The sequence below is a fragment of the Nicotiana sylvestris genome, chromosome 8 (assembly GCF_000393655.2).
Source record: "Nicotiana sylvestris chromosome 8, ASM39365v2, whole genome shotgun sequence".
Taxonomy (NCBI): Eukaryota; Viridiplantae; Streptophyta; class Magnoliopsida; order Solanales; family Solanaceae; genus Nicotiana; species Nicotiana sylvestris.
Genome location: NC_091064.1, coordinates 110,271,632 through 110,288,506, shown reverse-complemented (window position 1 = coordinate 110,288,506; position 16,875 = coordinate 110,271,632). Strand labels below are relative to the sequence as shown.

The 16,875-nt window shown below is 36.0% G+C and overlaps 1 protein-coding gene across 2 annotated transcripts; it reads left to right on the top strand.

The window, feature by feature from the left end:
- The first annotated feature begins 9,570 nt into the window (after window positions 1-9,570).
- Window positions 9,571-16,703, top strand: LOC104244219 (ATP-dependent Clp protease proteolytic subunit 4, chloroplastic). Of its 2 annotated transcripts, XR_011401413.1 has the most exons (4): window positions 9,571-10,129; window positions 12,717-13,212; window positions 15,798-15,891; window positions 16,317-16,703. XR_011401413.1 is itself a non-coding variant. In XM_009799596.2 (3 exons), the coding sequence occupies exons 1-2, from the start codon at window positions 9,669-9,671 to the stop codon at window positions 13,198-13,200; spliced, it is 945 nt and encodes a 314-aa protein (XP_009797898.1). In that variant the 5' UTR covers window positions 9,571-9,668; the 3' UTR covers window positions 13,201-13,212; window positions 16,317-16,703. The 2 variants fall into 2 exon arrangements, 1 of the variants encoding a protein (XP_009797898.1); XM_009799596.2 differs by lacking the exon at window positions 15,798-15,891.
- The last annotated feature ends 172 nt before the right edge of the window (window positions 16,704-16,875 follow it).

Here is a 16,875-nt window from a genome sequence, read left to right as displayed (position 1 = left end):
ATACACCAGTGGGCCCCGACCTGACCTCGTCACTACTCGATTGAGGTTAGGCTTGGCACTTACTGGGTACCATTATGGTGTACTCATGCTACTCTTCTGCACATATTTTCGTGTGCATATCCAGGTACTTCCCACCAGCCCCACTATTAGTGTGTATTTGCTGCTACTCTGGAGACTTCAAGGTACATTTGCCCGCGTCTGCAGACCTCGGAGTCCCCCTCTATCCCTTTTATGTTGTTCTTCCTTTATTTCTTCTAGTCATTGATATATAGAAACAGTTAGACAAAAATCTTAGAAGTTTGTGACTTATGATATTCCGGGTCTTGGAAAAATTTTGCGTATATTTCGAGAGGTTGTTATTGTATATGCCAAGCGGCATTTCTATCAGTCATTTAATTACTGATGTTGCTAGTTGTTAAGACTTATGCTTCCATTTTCATTGTTTCTGCAAATGTTAGGCTTACCTAGTCATAGAGACTAGGTGCCGTCACGACATCTCACGGAGGGAGAATTGGGTCGTGACACTATTTACCTAAATAAGACTCCACATATGTGCTTTTACCGTTTTATGACTTGCGGGGATGATTATTTCGGGATTTGGAAGGGTTCTGGTTGAAATCGGAACACATGGTTCCTAGTTTGGCTTTAAGAGGCTAAGTTTGACTTTGGTCAACATTTTGAGTAAACGGCCTCGGAACCGAGATTTGACGGTTCCAATAGGTTCGTATGATGATTTTGGACTTGGGCATATGTTCGGACCGGTTTTGGATGACAGGAATATTTCGGCACTTAATACTGATAATTGGCACCTTTTAAGGTTTTAAAGTTCTTTAAATTTGATTTGGAGTAGATTTCGATGTTATCAAGGTCCGTTTGAAATTTCGAGCTTGAGAATAGTTCTGTATGGTAATTTAAGACTTGCATGCAAAATTTAGTGTGATTCCCAGTAGTTTAAGTATGTTTCGGCATGTTCTGAGTAAGTTGGAAATATTTAAAGCTCATAAGTTGATCCTATTGGTTTTGGGTTGTGATTCTTAGTTTTGATGTTGTTTTCCACATTTTGAGGGTGGGAGCGAGTTCGTTTTATGATTTCAAACTTGTTGGTATGTTTAGAGAAGCCCCGTGGGCCCCGGATGCCATTCGAACGATGCGCGGATTGAGTTAGGACTCAAAGGGGCTGTTGTTGCACCAATTCTGGTGTGGCCGCACCTGTGAGCTTTTGGTCGCAGGTGCGAGCCCGTAGATGCATGATTTTGGCTGTAGAACCGGCTTTGGAGTATTGGTCAGTGGTCCGCAGAAGCGGAGAGGCATGCGCAGGAGTGACCTCGCTTCTATGATGAAGAGCCACAGAAGCGGGACCGCAAAAACGGGATCCTGTCCGCAGATGCGGCCAGCGCTGGGCTTGGGAAATTCTGCAGAAGCGGTACCGCAAATGAAGCCCAGTGATCGCAGATGTGGAAGTCCTGGAGGCAAAAAGCTTCATGTATTACGGGACATAAGTCATTTCTAACCCATTTCTCTCACTTTTTGGGCAATTTTGGAGCTTCTTGAGAGGGGTTTTCACCTAGAACTTTGAGGTAAGTAATTTCTATACAATATTAGTTTAAAACATAGATTTTGGGTAGATTTTAACATGTAAAATTTGTGAAAATCATGGGTTTAGATGAAAAACCAAGGTTTTGATAAAAATGGGATTTAACCACGAAAAATGGTCATGGAATTGAGTGAAAATTATATATTTGAGTTCGTGAGGTTATGAGTAATAACTTTCTTCGAAAATTTTCGGAATCCAGGCACGTGGGCCCGGGGGTGAATTTTAGGAATCTTCCAATTTAGGTTGGGTAATTACTCTAATAGTTAAATTATGAACTTTTGAACATTTGTATTGATTAATTTATATAATGTTTTACTAGTTTTGAGACGTTTGGCACCGAGTTGAGGATTTAAAGCATATTTGTGGATCGGAAGTGAACTTGAGAACGAGGTGAATCTCTTGCCTAAAATTCTCAAAGTTGTCTTAAAAGTCTTCAATTCTTGCCAAAAATAAGAAGTCTAAACTGGAAACTTTAAATCTTAGAATCCTCAATTTCAGCTCTATTTAAGACAATTAATATGTATAATCAAATAACGGTGCCAACAAAACATGATGTAAGCATTTTCGCGAGCGAGGTAAATTTCACTACTCTCATGGGAGCGGGTCGTTCGCCTCGGCAAATTAATAGATGCATCTATGGTTCGTGTCGTTCGACCCTCGGCAATGCACATAGTACATGTATATGTATTTTGGATCGGTACGACCTCGGCTCGTGCGTAATAATACTTGGAGCCCAATTATACTTGATATCGTTTTATTGGCTTGAGAGGTTACAATTGTTAAATGATGGAAATTGACTTGGGGTTTATTAACAGTGAAAGAATTGTTTATTTATTCCTTGTATTCAGTTTTCATTATCGTTTACATAGCCCATGCTTATTTAGAATTTCGGTATTTTATTGTTAGCCCATAGTAAGTGTCGAAGTCGACCCCTCGTCACTACTTCTCCGAGATTAGACTAGATACTTACTAGGTACATATTGTTTATGTAATCACACTATACTTTTGCGCTAACCGTGCAGGATTTGAGGCAGGTGCATCTGGTTATCATCCCGACGCGAACTCCTGATACTCCGAGACTTTGTGGTGAGCTGCCTTCCGAGCCCGTTCTGCAGCACCCAAAGTCTTTCTTTTGCATTTACTTTCTGTCTATTTTATTTCAGACAGTAGTTTAGTATTCTTGTATATTCTACTAGTAGCTCATACACTTATGACACTAGGTCTTGGAAATTATGCTAGTAGACACTTGATGATTTTTGATTATTTACTTCACCTTATTTTGCTCTTAAAAATTATTTATTTCTCATTTTATTAAATTTCTCACTTCTTATATATTCAATAATTAAAAATTAACTATTTCTAAATTGTTAAAAGAAACAATCACATGGTTAGTTTACTGTTGGCTTGCCTAGCGGTAACGTTGGGCGCCATCACGACCTATAGGAGAAATTGTGTCGTGACAAAGAGTATGTTTGGCCAAGATTCTGGGAGGCCAAAGTGTTTTTTTTTGTGTGTGTGTGTCAAACTTGAGGTATTTGGCTGAGATGAAAAAGTACTTTTGAGCAGCAGCAAAAGTAATTTTTTTGCTTTAAGGGAGAAACCAGAAGCAGAAGCAAAAAATTAATTTATTCAAGACAAAAATGACCTTACAATAAATTTATATTTTCTAAATTATTCTTCATTAATTTAATATTTTTATTTTCCTTTTTATTTTTTATTTCTACCATATCTTTTTTATTTCAATTATATTTGTTGTCCCTTTCTCCTAGGATCTCCTATTCCTAAGAGTAGATTTTTTTATATTGAATAATATATTTTAATATATTTAAATTATCATGTAAACAATAAGTAATACTAGATACTCAATGTTATTACTTTGGAATAATTATATTTTATATTGATTAGATTTTTTTAATATTATATTTTACTCTATGCTTTATATTTTAATTAATTTTTTATACTAAATATTTAAATTAAATTTACTTAACTAATACTAATTGCAAATTGAACCTTTAATGTCCTTTTTCGCACTTTGATACTTAAAAGTAATTTTCAGAAAGATTGGCCAAACAGAAAAAGCTTGCAAAAAGCACTATTCAAATGAATTGGCCAAAACTGCTATTTTACAAAAGAACTTTTTCCAAAAAACAGGCTCTAAAAAATAAAGAAATTTTTAGATATCTATATACTATTGGAAACTTTATTACCCTCCCTACTCAAGTTTCAATTTAATTATATCATATATACAAATTTACCAATTATATATACTTTAGGAACAAAATGAGTATCCCTTTATATTATGAATCAATTATTTCTCATCCTTATTCTCTCTCCCTCATGCTCTCTCTCTCTATCTCTCTCTCTCTCTCTCTCTCTCTCTCTCTACGTCTCTCTCTATCTCTCAATCCTTAGTTTTAGTAATGTAGAGCAAAGAAAAAGAGAGCAGCAATTCTACCATTGACAGCCATTAAAAAGCTTTGAAGCTTTGAATTCGAATTTGGGTTTTCAAAAAAAATTATTTATTTGAATTGGATGTTGTTGCAAGCAATTGGGAATTCTCTCTACGTCTCTCTCTATCTCTCAATCCCTAATTCCGGTAATGTAAAGCAAAGGAAAAAAGAGCAGCAATTCAACCATTGACAGCCATTAAAAAGCTTTGAAGCTTTGAATTCGAATTTGAGTTTTCAAAAATTATTATTTGTTTGGATTGGGTGTTATTGCAAATAATTGGGAATATGATTTGGATTTTATATCTCAATTTTGAGGGTGTTTTGGTGAAGATTAGACTTGATTTTGGCTAAATTTCAAATTGAAAGAAGAAGAAGAAGAAGAAGAAGAAGAAGAAGAAGAAGAAGAAGAAGAAGAAGAAGAAGAAGAAGAAGAAGAAGAAGACATGATATACATTATACCTACGAAATTGTAGTAATTTTGTAAAAAATTGTAGAAAAATTATACTTTGTTGTTTTTATATATTTTTTATTTAACTATTGTATGAAAGTTGAACAATATTGTATAAAAATTATATTTAAGTTGTATGATTTTGTAGTTATATATAACTAAGTAGAAATAATGTATGAAAATTGTAGATAAGTTGTATAATATATAATTAGTTGTATGAAATTTATTTTTACTATGTATAAATCAGATACAAAATATACAAAAGACATATTGTATAAAAATTATATTTAAGTGGTATGATATTGTAGTTGTATATAACTGGTGCCACAACCCAAAATCCCTACGAAGGAGTCGTGATGGCACCTAGTCTCTAAAACTAGGTAAGCCTAACATTAACAGAAATAACAATAATATTCACTAACTTCGAATTAGATATCTCTGAACAATTTATAATTCTCAAAACCGGTAGTACAAGTCATAAGCCTTTCTAGGTGTGGCTATACATATTGAATACATCACTGTTCCAGAACAAAAGGAAACAATGGAAATAAATACAACAGAAGGTGACTCCGAGGCTTGCGAACGTAGCAACAGGTTTACTTGAGTCTCCACAGCGACGATCTGCACAGCTACTAACGATCAAATACTTGGATCTATACAAAAATATACAGAAGTGTAGTATGAGCATACCACAGCGGTGCCCAGTAAGTATCAAGACTAACCTCGGTGGAATAGTGACGTGGAACAGTCAAGACACCTACTAGTCTAATAAATTGAACAGGATATGATAATAAACTAACATGATAAAGATAACAAAGTAATACCAATAGCAGGGAGAATCAAATTAGAACAATAGAGACGATAAGGAGAAAATACAGATGGTAACGAAAATAACCAGGTAATTACATACCAACACAGTTGGGATACAGACAAATAAAATGTGATCAAATAAGGGAAAGCGATATTAACTCAACCAATCGCACCGTTTCTAATACACAAATTCCAACCATCCCGATACTCGTAACCTCATATAAAAATTCATAACTTCCAACCCTTTAACACATATAAAACCTGGTGCCCACATATTTCCACTTCACTTTGCACGACAGAATTCGCGTGCTACTCAGTACATAATATCCGTAACAAACACAAATTTAAAATATTCAAGAAGTTCCATTTATGTACATAAAGTAGCCTTACAGTTTCTAGACCCAATAGGAAACCAGCGAGAAAAGATGAAGCTATTTTTAGAAATCATTTGAGTGAAGAAAATACCATTTTAAAATAAAAAATAAAAAAATACAACATCGAATAAGCTATTGCCTTTAATATAGGATTTATTAGATTAAAACTTAATAGCAATTCCTTTTTAAGTAAAACACAACCTTAGACGGGTTAAGGAAATTTAGTTGAGAAACCAATTGAAATAAACTATAAAAATTATTAGAATTTTTAATATTGAATATATACGGCGAGTTCTAATTTAAAAGTCATAAAAGGTAGCATGATATTAATTTCTTTATTTTAAATCACTATATTACTAACCACTCAGCAGGGCAGGAGGAAATGACTTAACGTAGTAAATTTTACTTTGAAAATTAATTCACCAGAATAACAGTATTAGGAAAAAAAAAGAACTCAGGAAATAACGGCAAGTTAGTAAGTCAATGACAATAACTCGATCCTCAAAGCTCAATGAAAACAAGAAATACAAATTATCAAAGGTCTCGCACGAAGGAACTAAAGTCAATACAGTAAAACAGGGGATACCAAAATATAAGATATGTTGCAGCGCGCAACCCGATCTCATCATATAATATCAATTCACCTTTATTCCTCCTCAATATATCACCCTTATTCCTCTTGTTGCGGCGTGCAGCCCAATCCCACCGTACAATATCAATATCATAATAATAAACATAATATGTTGCGGGGCGCAACCCGATCCCACCATATAATATTAATTCACCCCTATTCCTCTTCAATATATCACCCTTATTCCTCCTGTTGCGGCGTGCAACCTGATCCCAACGTACAATATCAATTTACCCGTATACCTCCTCAATATATCACCCTTATTCCTCCTGTTGTAGCGTGCAACCCGATCCCACCGTACATAATTTAAATCAGCAACAACAAATCAAAGACTCAATTACAAGAATTTCTACCAACAAGAGTATGAGTACACGACAACAAGAGAATCACGTAAAAATTAAAGGAATACAACAACCTTTACAAAAACAACAAGACATATAAGGCACGTGATAACTACACAGACAACCACAACAATTTAAACATGTAACATATATGCATGGAGTCATAGAGGAACTCACAATTAAGAAATAACAAAACAATAAGGAGGGCAATCACTTCAATTAAGGCAAATAAGGGTCTAATAACAAGTAAGAGGTAAAGAAGTGCTAAAAATATCGTATAGAGCATGTAGAGGGGAAACTAGCAAATAGAAAACCCAATCATATCAGAACAACTTCCCACTTAGTGAACATAAGGACCTAAGAACCCTAAAAGACAAATTTTCCACAAATAAGACCGAGCACACACTCGTTACCTAGCGTGCATGGACTACAATTAGCATAGAGGACTCAAATCCTAAGGGAAAGTCCTCCACACAAGGTTAGGCAAGACACTTACCTCAAAGAAGACAGACCGGTACTCTAAAATGAACTTCTCGGGTGGAATGACCTCCGGACGGCTCAAATCTAACCAAAATAACTTCAAAGCACAAATAGAACACATAAGAAACTATTCCGGATCATAAAGCCTCAATCTTTATCAAATTCTAAAAATCGGTCCAAAAGTCGACCCCCGGGCCCTCACCTCGGAACCCGACAAATTTTATAAAATCCGGACACCCATTCTAATATGTGTTCAACCATACAAAATTATCAAATTCCGATACCATTTCGTTCCTCAAATCATGATTTTTCATTTCAAAAATTTTCTTCAAAAACCAACATTTTTCTCAACCTAAAATACAATTTAAATGATAAAAATAAAGATAAAATTATGGAATATAATCAATTCTAGGTGAAGAACATTTACCTAATCGTTTTCTTGAAAAACCCACGAAAGAATCGCCCAAAATCGAGCTTTAGGACTCCAAAAATAGTGAAAATGGCAAACCCTCGGAATAGAGTACTATTTATTCTGCCCAGATGCTAAAGCATCGCCAATGCAGAAGGATATTCGCGTTCGCGAAGAAGGAAAGAGGAGGGCTGCCCAGATGTGCTTCGCGAAAGCGACAACACGTTCGCGAAGAAGAAAAGTTTGATGGCCCAACAACTGCTCTTCGCGAACACGTGAATTAGTACGCGAACGCGAAGAGTGAAAAGGCATAACTACGTGAACACGTGTAAGGAACGCGAATGCGATGAGGGAAAAGACAGACTTTCGCGAACCGGGGATGTTGAAAGCGAATGCGAAGAAGGATCTTGAGGTAGCCAACAATAACACTTCGCGAACGCGAAAGGCTGTTCACGATCGCGAAGAAGAACACCAGAAAGCAGAAAACATCATTTCAAATATAGGAGAAATTGACCAGTAGCCCATCCGGAACACACCCGAGACCCTCTGGACCCCGTCTAAACACACGAATAAGTTTTATAATCTAACACGGACTCGCTCGGGGTCTCAAATCATATTAAAAACGCCGAAAATGCATATCGCGCCATGAATCGAACTATGAACTTTCAAATCTTCCAACTTCGAAAACTCTTGCCGAAATCAATCAAACCAACCCAGAATGATGCCAAATTTTGAAGACAAGTCGCAAATGACATAACGGAGTTGTTCCAACTCTCGGAATCGCATTCCGATCCCGATATCACAAAAGTCAACTATGGGTCAAACTTCTCCATTTTTCAAACTTCAACTTTTCCAACTTTCGCCGAAATGCCTCAAATTACCCTACAGACCTCCAAATCCGAATCCAAACGCGCGCCTAAGTCTAAAATCACCATACGAAACTGTTGACATCATCCAAAACTCATTCCAGAGCCGTTTACTCAAAAGTCAAATTCCGGTCAAATTCTCATCGCTAAAGCTTCCAAAACTATAATCCTTCTTCTAATTCGACTTCGAATTATCCGGAAACTGAATTCAACCATGCACGCAAGTCTAAACACATAATATGAAGCTGTTCGTGACCTCAAACTGCCAAACCGGACGCAATTGCTCAAAACGACCAGTCGGGTCGTTACAACTAGGTAGAAATAATGTATGAAAGTTGTAGATAAACTATAGATAAGTTGTATAATATATAATTAGTTGTATGAAATTTATTTTTACTATGTATAAATCAGATATAAAATATATAGAAGATATATTGTATAAAATTTGTATGAAAATTATAGTTAAGTTGTATAATATTGTAATTGTAGAGGACCATTAGACTATGGGAAAACGGATTTCTGCTTTAAGTCTTTATACGGACCATATAAATGCTCATTATTTTCTTTATACGTGGAACAATATAAGTGCATATTGTTTTTTGTACAACTTTTGAGCAGGTTATGCTGTACAACACATCTTTCTTAGCCCTATATTAGAAACTTGCACACAACAAACAATCCAAAAGCCAATTCTTCCAAATTGAGTAGCAATTAACCAGAAAGAAAAAAGAAAAAGAAGCATTATTAAAGAACCACACATCTTTCCTCGTTTTATTCGTACGTAACAAACCCAAACATCACCAATTAAATTGTGATAAAAATCTGACAATTTCTATCACACTTAAACTCTGTTTGGAGAGAAGAGGGGAGAGATGAGAGAAAAAAAAGAAAAAGAGTATAATTAAATCCCTTGATTGAAGGCACATTAAGAGCCTTTTAAGGTGCATTGTATATATTTTATAACTAAAATATGTTTAGGTCGGTAAATAAAAAAATATAAATATTTTTATAATAAAATTTCAAATAGTGTATACGAATAAAAAAATTCCAAAAATAAACCAAAGTATAACTTATTTGACTTGAATTTGGTCTGTAATATAGAATGTAAATTCGCCGAAAACCACCAAATTGCAATTTAAGGATGGGCCTTATCCGACCCAAAACAATAAGTCTCTTTTTTCTGTGCATAGTCACACGGTGAAAAGCATCTCCCCTTTCCTCATCCCCTTACCCCAAACAATTCTCTTCCTCCTTTAGCCATAGCCATGGACTCTCTCACTCTCTCTACTTCCCTATCTCCTCACTGTTCCTCCCTCAATCTCCGACATGGAAGCTCTATTCCTAAGCTCCCGCCCACTTTTTGCCCTCACCCATCTCGGAAAAACCCCTTATCATCTCTCAAATCCTCACTTACTTCTTCTCACCAACAACCCGCTTCAAAACCCCCCCCCTCAGATTCCCTAATTCTAAACCCGAATTTCGAAACCGGTGAGGATGATAAGTTGTCGTTGTTACTTGCGTCGTCCCCACAAACGCCGGATACGGCCATGCGCGGCGCTGAAGCCGACGCAATGGGGCTTTTGTTTAGGGAGAGGATTGTTTTCTTGGGTAGTCAAATTGATGACTTTATTGCTGATGCTATTATTAGCCAGCTTTTGTTGTTGGATGCTATGGATTCCTCTAAAGATATTAGGCTCTTTATTAATTCCCCTGGTGGCTCCCTCAGGTATCTCTTTACTTATCAGTATTTGCCCCATAATAGGTTATTTTTAATTCTTAACATAGCTATTGTTTCTTTGTTTGAATTTCTTTCTTGAACATTATTTGCTACCAACGAAGAAAAAAAAAATTGGTAGCTAAAGATTAGATTTTTACTTTTAGTTAGATTGTGACACCTTTGTCCTGTAAGACGATATATTCTTCTTTTTACTATTTTAATTATTATCATGGCTAATGTTTCTTTATTTAAATTTGCTTTTTGAACATTATTTGTTACCAATGAAAAAGGAAAATTGATTGGCTAAAGATAGGAATTTTGATGTTAGAATTTATTTGGAAAACGAGTCCAATGGATGATCGGTATAGTCGAGCCCAACTAGTTCGAGGCTGAGGTGTAGATTTGTACTAGTAGTCAATGTCATTTCTTAGATTGTGAATTTTGAATTGCAAAAGAGGTGATATACACTTATGGCCTAAAGCTGTTGACTCGAAGACATTGATCCGAGAAAAGTACACTGGGTTTTGTTGAATCTAAGGCAGTCGTAGCAACAGTTCATGGTTGAACTTTCTTTTTATAGAATCATCTACATAACTTGGCTGGTGGTACCAGTGAATCAACATTTTCAGAATAGTTAAAACAAATAACTTTTTTCAGCTTCTGGTGTCTCGGAAAAAAAGAGGGGTATATGACAGGAATGAGCTTGATGTATACTTTCATAACACTTTTCTAGCTTGTGGGGGAAAGGATCAGAAATCATTTACTGTTTCTGCTTCATGTCAATTCTATTACATCTTAAAGCCGTCCCATCTGGAGCTGGGATTAGATTAAGAGTTGAAAATTTGAATAAGAATTGAAGAGAAGCAAAACTTCATGTTATCTGGTTTAACTTAGTCTGGAGACTTTAAAATGTGTTGAGGACTTTATCAAAATAAAACGATCTGAAGGAATTTATTTGGTGAATAGGAGTGGACCGAGTGGTTCATACCAGAATTATACGGGATGATAATGGGTGTTGTCAAGGATGAAAGAAATATGTAGGTATCACACTTAAATTGGGAGAGCTAATGTACTGCATAAATTTCAGTTCGATGTGATAATGCACTTTCTTTTAACCTCGAGGTAGAGGTGTTTCCAGCCTTTATAATATTGGAATCAGTTCGGATATAGGTTTACAAGATTGAACCCGTATGTTGTATGTGTTTTCCATCTTCAAGTGTATGAGAATCACATTAGGAAGAGAAAAAAGAAATGATTCCAGAATTTGAACGACGGCAATTATTATGCCTCAATATTCAAACTAGTTGAGGTCGGCTATATGAATCCTCTGTATCCATTTCACTCTATTTACGCCCATTTTATTTCAACTCAATTAATTTGTCTTTCAAGTTAAATTAGGTATTCTCTAAAACTAGATGTTCTTGAATCTCACTGTTATCCTTTACCTACAAATCTCTACACAAACTAAAATTAAACCCTAGCAACATTCAGACGTAACATAAGTGTACAAACACGACGAAGCCTTAATCTCAACTACCTGATATTATTTTGGAGCCAACAAAATTATTTATTTGCCGAGTTGGATGACTAGATACCATGGGTTATAATTCACAAGATGCTTGAGTTCATTGAAAGAGCACTAAGGGGGTGTGTCGGTGTGATGTCTTTATGTTGCTCTAGAGAGCCTGCCCTTGATTAAGGGAGAAAAGATAATAGCCTTTCTTATTTTAACAAGCAGCGGATTAATAGAGAAATTAATTATAGCGTCTATATGATCTACTCTTTGGTCTCTAGTGAAATTTTCGTCAGGACTGTTGAGCTCAGCGTGCATTATTACTCCTTTTCATTTGCATATGTTTTGTCAGTTGTTAGAGAGATCTGTTGTATCCAATGGGCAGTTTGCACTCTTTCCCTGCTTTTTTACTTTGATTTTGTCAAAAACCAATGATGTAGTGGCCTCCAGGGCTTAGTTCAAGTGGCAAAAGTTGAGGGATGTGTGACTTAGGTCACATGTCGAGCCCTGCACCATGCGAACTGAGCCTGGTATTTAAGTGGGGAAGGGTGGAGGGATGGGCCATTATCCCGGAGTTTCAAGGGCTGCGGTTGTCCTAAGGGTTGGCCCCAGACTGAGTTCTCGGTCATCCCCCCAAAAAAACGCAAATGATGTAGGGCCTCCTTTTTTGTTCTTGTTGCCCTTATCTTCAAACCATGAGTGTAATAGCCTCTGTGCTCCCCCATTATGTGAAATTTATTTTTGTCCTCTTTTGAGTTTGACTGTTCATTTTAGTTGATAACTAAGAGTTTATTTGTTACTGCATACAAACAATTAGTTCTCCACTCGCTATATTTCAGATTCAGGTCCAACTTTCTGAATCATCAATGCTAAAAGCTGTTTTTGAACGTGTGATAAATGCTTTAAGCCCATGCATCAAAATTTGGTTTTTCAATTTGCAAATTTCACTTTTTCCCGCTGTCACATCTTTAGCTTAGTTTGTTTCCACACGTTCATTGTGTTTTGTTTGTAAAAGATGTTGAATCTTCCGTAGAAATATTTTCACCTTTCCTCTCTTCTGATGTGCCTATGTTTGTTTACCAGCGCAACAATGGCTATCTTTGACGTTGTGAAGTTGGTGAGGGCCGATGTATCCACAGTTGCACTTGGCATTGCAGCTTCCACAGCTTCAATAATCCTTGGTGGTGGTACCAAAGGAAAGCGCTTTGCAATGCCTAATGCTCGAATTATGATACATCAACCACTTGGAGGGGCAAGCGGTCAAGCAATAGATGTGGAAATTCAAGCCCGAGAAATAATGCATAATAAGGACAATGTCACCAAAATCATTTCCAATTGCACTGGACGATCATATGAACAAGTTCAGAAAGATATTGATAGAGATCGTTACATGTCTCCTATTGAAGCTGTAGAATATGGGCTAATTGATGGTGTTATTGATAGAGATAGCATCATTCCACTTGAACCAGTTCCTGAAAGGGTTAAGTCTACATTGAATTATCAGGAAATCAGCAAAGATCCTAAGAAATTTTTGAACCCAGAAATCCCTGATGATGAAATATATTAACTGGTGCAACAGGTACCTCCCCTATTTTCTGTCTTATGTTCCATCTTCTTGATAGCTTATGAGTGGAGTCACTGAATTTGATCATAGCTACCTTACAGTCAACTCCTAAGAGCTGATTGTCATTATATTTGAGTTAGGTTACATCAATGAAATGATTGGATTGAGTACGGCTCTTGTTAGGATTCTTTGTGTTTACCTTTTTTTTTTAAAAAAAAGTTATAAGGAGTACTTATATTTACTTATACAAGTAACTAGCTTTAACAATTTGCTTGATGGGCAATGTCTGTTCCTCGCAGTAACATGCACTATAGGATAGAGTGTGTTTGAGGCATTTTCTGGTGATATGTAGCAGATTGATTAAGAAACCACAGTTTGGCAAGATTTAGAAGTTTAAATAGGCCAAGAACATAAAAAAAGGTAGCTTATGGGGGAAGATTTTTGTATGTTGCTCATCATTATAATTAGAAGCTTATAAATGCGGTGCATATTAGAATTAGCAAATAAAACGTGAGGAGAAAAGAAGAAGAAAAAGAGCTAATACTGCAAACTCTGTGCAGTGATCTACTCTATTGTATTTTTCCAAGGAATAGTAGACTAAGAAAAATCTGAAAAAGGAATACTTTACTATCGCCAAAATAAGGTAATTATTAGAAAAAAGTAATTATTCCATTACCATTTACCAAGTATTAGATTTGAACTAGATGGTAAAGAAATATCAACATGTAAAGTTTGTGATGAAAATCAGCCAGCTGGTGTTTTCCTATTGACTTGAGAAAGTGGATTAAATATATACTGAAGGAAAGAGAGAAAATTGGTATTTTTATGCATCTTAACTGATGGCGATACTTGTAAGTGGAGAGCTACTTTTCCTGATTAAAAAAAAGTTGGACAGCCTACTATTTGTATATGCAGCTAGGCTGATCTTTTGCTTGTTCTTTTTCAATCTAAGAATGACTAAAAGAAAAAATTCTATGCCTTTTGCAAGATACTCAGTTACATTGCGAAAAATTGTACAATGTGTTTCTTCAAGTTCATCAGCTAGGGGTTGATTAGACTTGTAATGCAGACTTTATGTGTTATATGTCTATTAGATGGATACTTTAATGGATATTGTTTGTTGCTGAAAAAGTCCTATGGAGATGTAAAAAAACATCCACTGCCTCTATAAATTGTTTTTAAACAGGATCTAATGCTTCTGTAAATTAGCAGATGTTTTAATTGAATCTGATGTTGAAGGTAGAAAATATTCTTGGACTCATGCAAGGATCAAGAAGATGATGTTGTGCAGTATGCCTTGAATTTTTATTTTAGAAGCAACTGTGTCTGGGAGAATGGGGAAAACCAAAAAATAGAAAAGGAAGTAGAAAAAGTCAAAAAAGGGAGAAAAATATTAAAGAAGGGTTGATGTTAGTTCAGAAAGTTTCTGTTAATGTTCTTCTTATCCTCCCTCCCCCCAAAAAAAAAAACACACACACGCGCACCAAAACAAAAAGGAAAAAAAGGTAACTTACCATATCCTCCAAAAATGACAGATATTCCGTGTAACAACTGACTTTTAGTTGCTCAATCCCTTAGTCCAACCCCTGACCCTGATGAAGCAAACATAATGTTTTTTCTTTTTGATCTAGGGAACTCAAAATTTTCTTCCATTAAAAGTGAATTGAAATCCTGTTGATTCTAGTTTCAGCAAAGACTCCATTGATCTCATTAACATTGTTAGCCATTTGACTGGCCATTAGAGCTGTTGTTTGATCTGAGTGAGATTGACCATTTTATCCCCCAAATTTCTTTTTGGAATTAAACTTCGTTTTAAATGGTTTTATGTGAATTGATATCTAATGATTTTGGACTTTCTAGAAAGAAAAGATGAATGGATTTGGAAGTAAAGGGGGCTACTCTGTTATATGGGATTGATTCTGGAAAGAGGTAGACTGACCACATAGTGCACCAGCATTTGCTGCATGCAACATTCAGTTATGACGTAGCAAATTGGCTGTTGTCCCTAAGCAGTGCACCTACAGAACTTTAACCTCTATTACGTGTGGTTGATTGTGTACTTTTGGGTTGGGATTGATTCTGGAAAGAGGTAGACTGACCACATAGTGCACCAGCATTTGCTGCCTGCAACATTCAGTTATGACGTAGCAAATTGGCTGTTGTCCCTAAGCAGTGCACCTACAGAACTTTAACCTCTATTATGTGTGGTTGATTGTGTACTTTTGGGTTGATGTAGGGGCATGTAGTTGCACAGGGGAACATGGATGTACTTATTCTGATATAGTGAAAACTAAGTTCCTGAGGTCCTCTTTAAGTAAAGGTATATGGGGCAGCAGGATTCATTTCGTTAAGTTTTTGAAGTAACTCAAGAATCCTGCTAAAGGAAGCATCGAGAAATTCAGCGTGCTGCAACTTGAAGCATCTTATACCCATCTTTTCATAGTTTGATGTTCGTTACTCTTAATATGTAGTGCTCCTTATTTGCCTGGTGACACACATTGTGGCTAACACCAAAAAGAGGGGGAAAATTTATCCCCAGAAAATAAGGAGGGAAGTTTGATTTTTTTGATGATCTTGAAATTCTATCGCCACCTTTTCAGTAAAGGTAAATGGAATATATGTTGCGAAGATTTGCATCTGGTTCCAGGATAGCAACAACCTAATATGGGGTGATAAAAGAGGCAGGCAGTACTGGTAAGCTCGGATAAAGGAGTAACTCTTTTGTTGGTTTACACTTTACATTATTCACTTGTATGCTCTTGTTCTGATCAATTATTAAAGATGGTCTGCAATACTAAGAAAATGAAAATTGAGAATTTTGAAGTAATGATTATTTGATGTGTTGGTTAGACGCAGAAATGGAGTTGCATCTGAATTGTGATATGACACATGGATACATTGGCCAGGGAACATAATTAGTTTCACAATTTTACCTATCAAAACAAAGATGTACGCGTATTATGCGGTTGTGTGATCAAAATGATACCTGCATTGGCAATCTCCTTATTTGCTTCCCCCCCTTCTTTTTTTTTTTTTTTTTTTGGAATTAGCAATCTGCTTATTCGCTGAAATGATTTTTCGGAGTTATTACCTTTTAACTGATGCACGTGTTTTATCAGGGCTGGTGGCTCTTAGCTAAGAGGGCATACCTGAACATGCAGCATTATTCTCATCATCCTGGATATTCTTTGTTGTATAACTTGCTAGCAGTGACAGTGCGACCATTCCAGTAACTTTGGATTTGCAGCTATGGCTGGAATGAATTGCACTGAGTTTGATATTAAAGCCATGCTTGGCATTTGTTATACCCTTCAATTTCTGCTTAGTGACTAGTTTGTTTCATAGTTTTTTTCCCTTTCTTCCTCCTTTTAGGTTATTTTTACAAGAGTTGGGTGGTGATGGAGGAGGGTTTAATACTGTTGTAACGTCATTTAATGTATTTCTCTTTCTCATTTCTACTATGAAAATGTTTAGCTGTTTGATTCTGGCAGAATATTTTGACACAATATTGTTATCTTCTTTATTCTCATGCAAGAGGCAGAGAGTGAACTTTAATGCCAAAACTGGGACTCTCGTGCTACATTTTTGGTTGTCATTAAACCTGCCGAAAAAGTACTACTGTGTATGTAGTAGTAAAATTAATGAAGATGAGAGATAGTTTCTCCAGTGTGCGGCTTC